Consider the following 7,421-nt stretch of genomic DNA (forward strand, 5'->3'; position numbering starts at 1 on the left):
TCCAAGTGAATCAAGAAGGAGTTCCGGGGGGCAGCATGAGCCAAGAGAAGATGGCGCCACTATAAACACTTGCCTGCGCCATGACGGGGTGGGGCCGACTACCATCCAGGCCCCTCAAGAGAACAAACCGGCGCTATAGGCTTGCACGTAAACACACACACACACACACACACACACACACACACACACACACACACACACACACGAAGAAGGAGGTAGCTATTGAACGAGACGAATCGAATAAACCGAATAAAAAACACCGCGTTAACAAAGGAGCTAACTTTAAGCAATTAGAGAGAGAGAGAGAGAGACATTGAATGCGTCGCCGTTAATTAGTCCAGTTTACCTGTGGCCCACCTGGAAGTACCTCTCTCTCTCTCTCTCTCTCTCTCTCTCTCTCTCTCTCTCTCTCTCTCTCTCTCTCTCTCTCTCTCTCTCTCTCTCTCTCTCTCTCTCTCTCTCTCTCTCTCTCTCTCTCTCTCTCTCTCTCTCTCCAGCAGTCATATTTGATTTTCCTCCTCCTCCTCCTCCTCCTCAATCTCCTCTCTCTTCCCTTCTCCTTCCTTTTCCTCTTCTTCTTCCTCCTCTTCCTCTTCCTTCTGCTATTGTTTCTTCTCCTTTCCTGCTCCTGTTCTTCTCTTCCTCCTCCTCCTCCTCCTCTTCCTTCGTCTTTGCTGTCCTTCATCTTCCACCTTTGATTAGATAGTTAGTGTAGCTTGTCACAAACAGCCTTATAGGGACCATCATGTCTGCTGTTGTTTGTTCTTCCTTTGTGTTCCTCATCCTCCTCCTCCTCCTCCTGAAGTGCGTGTGTCAGCGTCATTGGACGGTAATGAGGGTATTGGTGTTTATCTTATGCTCGCTGCGGGGCTCACAGTGTTTCATTATGCTCATGTCCGGGCCGAGGAGGGTTGATATGCTTCTGCAAGGGCCGGGGTGCGCTGTTACGCTCGCTCACGGGTCGCTGATGGCTCGTTATCCTCCTGTTCCTGTGCGTCACTAGGCTTCATCGGGGCCTGGCGTGACATTATACTTGTTGCGGGGCCCCCCTGTGCTACTATCCTCACTCCGGGGCTCTTGTGAGGTGTAATGCTTGTTCTGGGGCTCCGGTGTTTTCGTATGCTTGTTGAGGGGCTCTGGAGGGTAAATATGCTGGTTCCGGGGCCCTGATGTGGTAATATGCTCGGTGAGGGGCCCTGGTGTGTTGGTGTGCTCAATCAAGGGCCCTGGTGTGTTGGTGTGCTCGCTGAGGGGCCCTGGTGTGTTGGTGTGCTCAATCAAGGGCCCTGGTGTGTTGGTGTGCTCGCTGAGGGGCCCTGGTGTGTTGGTGTGCTCAATCAAGGGCCCTGGTGTGTTGGTGTGCTCGCTGAGGGGCCCTGGTGTGTTGGTGTGCTCGCTGAGGGGCCCTGGTGTGTTGGTGTGCTCGCTGAGGGGCCCTGGTGTGTTGGTGTGCTCGTTCAAAGCCCCTGATGTGTTGGTATTCTTTGTTTTAAATTTCCGTCTAACTAAATTTGGAGAGAGAGAGAGAGAGAGAGAGAGAGCGAGAGAGAGAGAGAGAGAGACTACACACACACACACACACACACACACACACACACACGCACACACCTCGTCTTTAACTCGGCCGTGGGCTAAATACTTGATCAGGCAGGTGGCCGAATCTTGCCCCGGCCTAGTTCTAGTGATCTCTGCTGTCCCTGTCTCTCTCTCTCTCTCTCTCTCTCTCTCTCTCTCTCTCTCTCTCTCTCTCTCTCTCTCTCTCTCTCTCTCTCTCTCTCTCTCTCTCTCTCTCTCTCACTCTCTCTCTCTCTCTCTCTCTCTCTCTCTCTCTCTCTCTCTCTCTCTCTCTCTCTCTCTCTCTCTCTCTCTCTCTCTCTCTCTCTCTCTCTCTCTCTCTCTCTCTCTCTCTCTCTCTCTCTCGCTCTCTCTCTCTCTTTTATGTTTTTTTTTTCTTCTCATTCAAGACGCAGAAGCCGTTTAAAAATATCATTGGCATCATGAAATTGTACTTGGATATCTGAGCAATTTCCACGAGAGGGTTTTCAGACAGGCGTACAGAGGTGACGATATGTTTGAGACTACGGGGCCAGCTCTGCGATTTTGTTTTTCCTATATACCTAGTCTGCCTTAACCCGGTAGCAGCGACGGACCAAATTTGTGGCTTTACCGTGTACCAGCGACGGGCCAAATTTGTGGCTTTACCGTGTAGCAGCGACGGGCCAAATTTGTGGCTTTACCGTGTACCAGCGACGGGCCAAATTTGTGGCTTTACCATGTACCAGCGACGGGCCAAATTTGTGGCTTTACCGTGTACCAGCGACGGGGCAAATTTGTGGCTTTACCGTGTAGCAGCGACGGACCAAATTTGTGGCTTTAGCGTGTAGCAGCGACGGGCCAAATTTGTGGCTTTACCGTGTAGCAGCGACGGGCCAAATTTGTGGCTTTACCGTGTAGCAGCGACGGGACAAATTTGTGGCTTTACCGTGTAGCAGCGACGGGACAAATTTGTGGCTTTACCATGTAGCAGCGACGGGCCAAATTTGTGGCTTTACCGTGTACCAGCGACAGGCCAGATTTGTGGCTTTACCGCGTACCAGCGACAGGCCAAATTTGTGGCTTTACCGTGTACCAGCGACAGGCCAAATTTGTGACTTTACCGTGTACCAGCGACGGGCCAGATTTGTGGCTTTACCATGTACCAGCGACAGGCCAGATTTGTGGCTTTACCGTGTACCAGCGACAGGCCAAATTTGTGGCTTTACCGTGTACCAGCGACGGGCCAAATTTGTGGCTTTACCGTGTAGCAGCGACAGGCCAAATTTGTGGCTTTACCGTGTAGCAGCGACGGGCCAAATTTGTGGCTTTACCGTGTACCAGCGACGGGCCAAATTTGTGGCTTTACCGTGTAGCAGCGACGGGCCAAATTTGTGGCTTTACCGTGTAGCAGCGACGGGCCAAATTTGTGCCATGATATAAAACACCCATATTTTATGATACATAATCTGATCACAAATGCTTTGATATATATTATGAAATGGTTTGCGTGAGTGATGATTTTTTCTCATTTTTCTCGCTTAGAGGGACCATTAAGAAACATGATCCCTGCTGCTACCGGGTTAAAAACATCTCCACCTTTACTGATACCCAGGAAAATTAATCGTGACAAAAATAACAGTAATAGGATAACAACTATAATTTGATTCAGGGCGGGAGTGACGGCGAGGACATATATTCACTAACATCATGAATATTCAATCGCTTACCATGACACAATACATATAACATTACAGAGCCATCGGGGTGTAGGTATGAAATGGACATGTTTAGTTTTGTTTACGAATTACAATCAGGACTCATCGAATTGGGGAGGCGGTGGCTGAATGGATAGCGTGACGGCGCCGCGTTCTTTAACCGTTCGATTCCCATCCCTTCCCATTCCTCCCCACCCCTTAACCCTTCCTATACCATCCCTTCCTATCCCTTAACTCTTCCCTTGCCAGCCCTTCCCTTCCCTTACCATCCCTTCCCATCCCATCCCTTACCATCCCTTCCCTTCCCTTACCATCCCTTCCCTTACCATCCCTTCCCTGACCATCCCTTCCCTTACCATCCCTTCCCTTCCCTGCCCTTCCCATCCCTTCCCTTCCCTTCCCTTCCCTTCCCATCCCTTCCCTTCCCTTCCCTTACCATCCCTTCCCTGCCCTTCCCATCCCTTCCATTACCATACCATCCCTTCCCTTCCCTGCCCTTCCCATCCCTTCCCTGACCATCCCTTCCATTATCTTACCATACCATCCCTTCCCTTCCCTTCCCTTCCCTTCCCTTCCCTTCCCTTCCCTTACCATCCCTTCCCTTCCCCACCAGCCTCCCTTCCCATCACTATCCGTCCATCTTCGTCATCAACCATCAACGGTCGCTCCACCATCGCATTCATTAGCCAAGCCCGCGGTCAATTAATTGCAGCCCTGAATCAACGCAATTAGCAACAGTCTCAAATTATGGATGTTGTTAATAGTTTTTGTATTAATGTTATTCATACAAAATGCATCTGTTTGTCGAGGCCGTAGGTGGGGAGAGAGAGAGAGAGAGAGAGAGAGAGAGAGAGAGAGAGAGAGACACGGTATCATCTAACCTGTCACCTCCAGTTCTGTCTCAGCAACCACGCGCTCACATCCTCTTCCTCCTCCTCCTCCTCCTCCTCCTCCTCCTCCTCCTCCTCCTCCTCTTGTCCTCTTTGTCAAGTTATTTTCCTTCCCTCTTCCTTCTGTAACGCCTCCTCCTCCTCCTCCTCTTCCTCCTCCTCCTTTTTTTCTTTTCTTTTTTCAAGTTATTTATTTTCATCTCTTCCTTCTGTATCTCCTCCTGCGTTAATAAGTCCTCCTCCTCCTCCTCCTCTTAAGTTCTATAACCAACTTCTCCTCCTCCTCCATCTCCTCTTCCTTCCCCTCTTCCTCCTCCTCTTCTCCTCTTTGTCACCCTATTTGCCAGCGCCCTTGTCATCGTCGGGGTGCCTCGCGTCTAAGAAAAGATGTAATCCTCGTTTTTCTCCGCCGGGTGCAAGACAAAGGCCAGTTAATTAAAGGTAATGAGCAAGGGAGGCGGGTGTCAGGGTTCGCGCGTGGCTGCCCGCCGCCCCCCGTTTTCTATGAGTCCAGGTGTGGCGCGGAGCGGGGGCTTAATTAATTACTTGTTTTGGGGTGAAGTTGTGGCGTTGTGGCGTTGATTAGGGTTCTGTGGCACCGCTGTGGTAGACGGTCTTACACACCCACACCCACACACACATACACACACACACACACGGACGTACATAAATTAAACAGTTCTCTCCTATACCCTCACAGCCACCATATCAACTTGTATATATATTTTTTTTTTACACTCTCTCTCTCTCTCTCTCTCTCTCTCTCTCTCTCTCTCTCTCTCTCTCTCTCTCTCTCTCTCTCTCTCTCTCTCTCTCTCTCTCTCTCTCTCTCTCTCTCTCTCTCTCTCTCTCTCTCTCTCTCTCTCTCTCTCTCTCTACGCTTTCCTAAACCCTCGTCCTATCCCACCAACACACACACACACACACACACACACACACACACACACACACACACACACACACACACACACACTCTCTCTCATCATCTTCCTCTTTCTTTCCTTCATCCTATCGTCGTTGCGCTGCGGTGATGGCTGGGATACATACAGCAGGGGGCGCGTTGCTTCACTCACTCATTCGCCGCCTCCCACCCCCCATCCTAATAGAAAGAGATGGAAAACGAAGACAACAACAATATCAGTAGGAGAATAGAAAGAAGTAGGAACTGAATAGAAAGGAATACAAGGAATAGATTATAAACAACAACAACAACAACAACAACAACAGTGGGAGAAAACGCAAAATTAGGAAGCAAAAAAAAAACATGAATAAAAAAAAAAGAAGAAAAAAAATACGACACAAAAACAACAACAACAACAACATTTAAGTAGCAAAAAAAAAAAAACATTAGTTAAGAAAATGAAATAAGGAAGGAAAAGCCTGAAAAAAAAACAGAAATAGGAATATACAAAAAAAAATACGAAACAAAAAACAACAACAACAACAGCAGAAAGTCGTACCATAGGGGGAGTGGGGGGAGAGAGGGGTGAAAGGGGTGTCGCTCTGGGGGTGAGGAGGAGGAGGAGGAGGGGCAAGAGGGGTGTAGTGGGGAGATTACAAAACAAAAAACAACGAAAACAACAACAATGAGAGCAGCAGAAAGTCGTACCATGGGGAGGGTGAAAGGGGTGGTGAGGGGTGTCGCTATGGGGGTGAGGAGGAGGAGGAGGGGCAAGGGGGGTGTAGTGGGGAGATTACAAAACAAAAAACAACGAAAACAACAGCAATGAGAGCAGCAGAAAGTCGTACCATGGGGGAGGGTGAGAAGGGGTGGGAAAGGGGTGGTGAGGGGTGTCGCTATGGGGGGTGTAGGGGGAGGGGGGAATGTTGTCAGGAGAAGTGGAGTTTTGAGCACCAGAAATAAAATTAAGAAAATAAAGGTTCTCCAATTTTTCCCTCAGTACAAACTTCGCCCATTCTCCACAACGCATGGGGGCTCCGTGGTGCAGTGGTTAGCACACTCGGCTCACAATCCAGAGAGCCCAGGTTCGATTCCCGGGCGGGGTGGAAAAATTTGGGCGGCTTTTCCGATACCCTACGCCCCTGTCCACCCAGCAGTGAATGGGTACCAGGTATTAATCGGGGGTTGTGTCCCGTCTCCTGGGGTCTGTTCCCTTCTCCTATAATTCCTTCCCCTTCTGTCTCTCTCCGGCATATGACCACAGATGTTGCGCCGACTAAACGAAACTTTCCAACTTTTCCTTTTCCGATACCCTACGCCCCTGTCCACCCAGCAGTGAATGGGTACCAGGTATTAATCGGGGGTTGTGTCCCGTCTCCTGGGGTCTGTTCCCTTCTCCTATAATTCCTTCCCCTTCTGTCTCTCTCCGGCATATGACCACAGATGTTGCGCCGACTAAACCAAACTTTCCAACTTTTCCTATAATTTCTTCCCCTTCTGTCTCTCTCCGGCATATGACCACAGATGTTGCGCCGACTAAACGAAACTTTCTTTTTCCTTAACGCATCGTGCCAAAAAAAAGTCATATAATTGTTAAAGTTTTTGACCCAAATAGCATCAGATTACTCTCCTATATTTCTTTCCCTCATGACCAACCCGCGACCGTTGACTTGAATTCTCTCTCTCTCTCTCTCTCTCTCTCTCTCTCTCTCTCTCTCTCTCTCTCTCTCTCTCTCTCTCTCTCTCTCTCTCTCTCTCTCTCTCTCTCGCTCTCTCTCTCTCAACACTGGATTTTTCTTCTATTTCTTCTTTTTCTTCTTCTCTCTCTCTATCTATCTATCTATCCATCTATTAATCCTGTGTGTGTGTGTGTGTGTGTGTGTGTGTGTGTGTGTGTGTGTGTGTGTGTGTGTGTGTGTGTACCGTCGACGTAATCCACTCTGCCTTCAAATCCTTATCCCCCCACCCCACCCCCACACACACACACACACCCACACACACACACACACACCTTCCCATTCTCTCACCCGTACATATAAGCCTTTCACGAGTCTCTGGGAACTTCCTCTTTTCCATTAGCTAGACACCTTCGTTTCGACTTTATAGCGAACCTCGGCTGTTCGTCATTTTCCCAAACCTTCTAATTTGCCTCCTTACACCAGCAGCAGCGAGGTACTTTTTACTTAATGGTGGTACCCTCAGACGCTGCCGCCATTCTCATCAAATATATATTCACCAAGGTTAAAATTGGAATCAGTCGCGTCCTAATGTGAGTGTTTTTAGGTTCACGGCGCAGAAGAATGAGCCAGCCACGAGAAGGGTCATAAAACTACCTCTGTAAACGCTTAAAACTCCTACGAAAGACTCAAAAAAAGGCAA

General features: G+C 49.1%; 1 protein-coding gene across 1 annotated transcript; it reads right to left on the reverse strand.

Annotated features, from left to right (window-relative positions):
* Positions 1-999: 999 nt before the first annotated feature.
* Positions 1,000-5,239, reverse strand: LOC126986817 (variable charge X-linked protein 3B-like). The gene is made up of 2 exons (XM_050843193.1): positions 5,233-5,239; positions 1,000-1,436 (listed from the first exon to the last, which is right to left on the reverse strand). Exons 1-2 carry the CDS (start codon positions 5,237-5,239, stop codon positions 1,000-1,002), a joined length of 444 nt encoding a protein of 147 aa, XP_050699150.1.
* Between the last annotated feature and the right edge of the window lie 2,182 nt (positions 5,240-7,421).

The sequence above is a fragment of the Eriocheir sinensis genome, chromosome 6 (assembly GCF_024679095.1).
Source record: "Eriocheir sinensis breed Jianghai 21 chromosome 6, ASM2467909v1, whole genome shotgun sequence".
NCBI classification, from domain to species: domain Eukaryota; kingdom Metazoa; phylum Arthropoda; class Malacostraca; order Decapoda; family Varunidae; genus Eriocheir; species Eriocheir sinensis.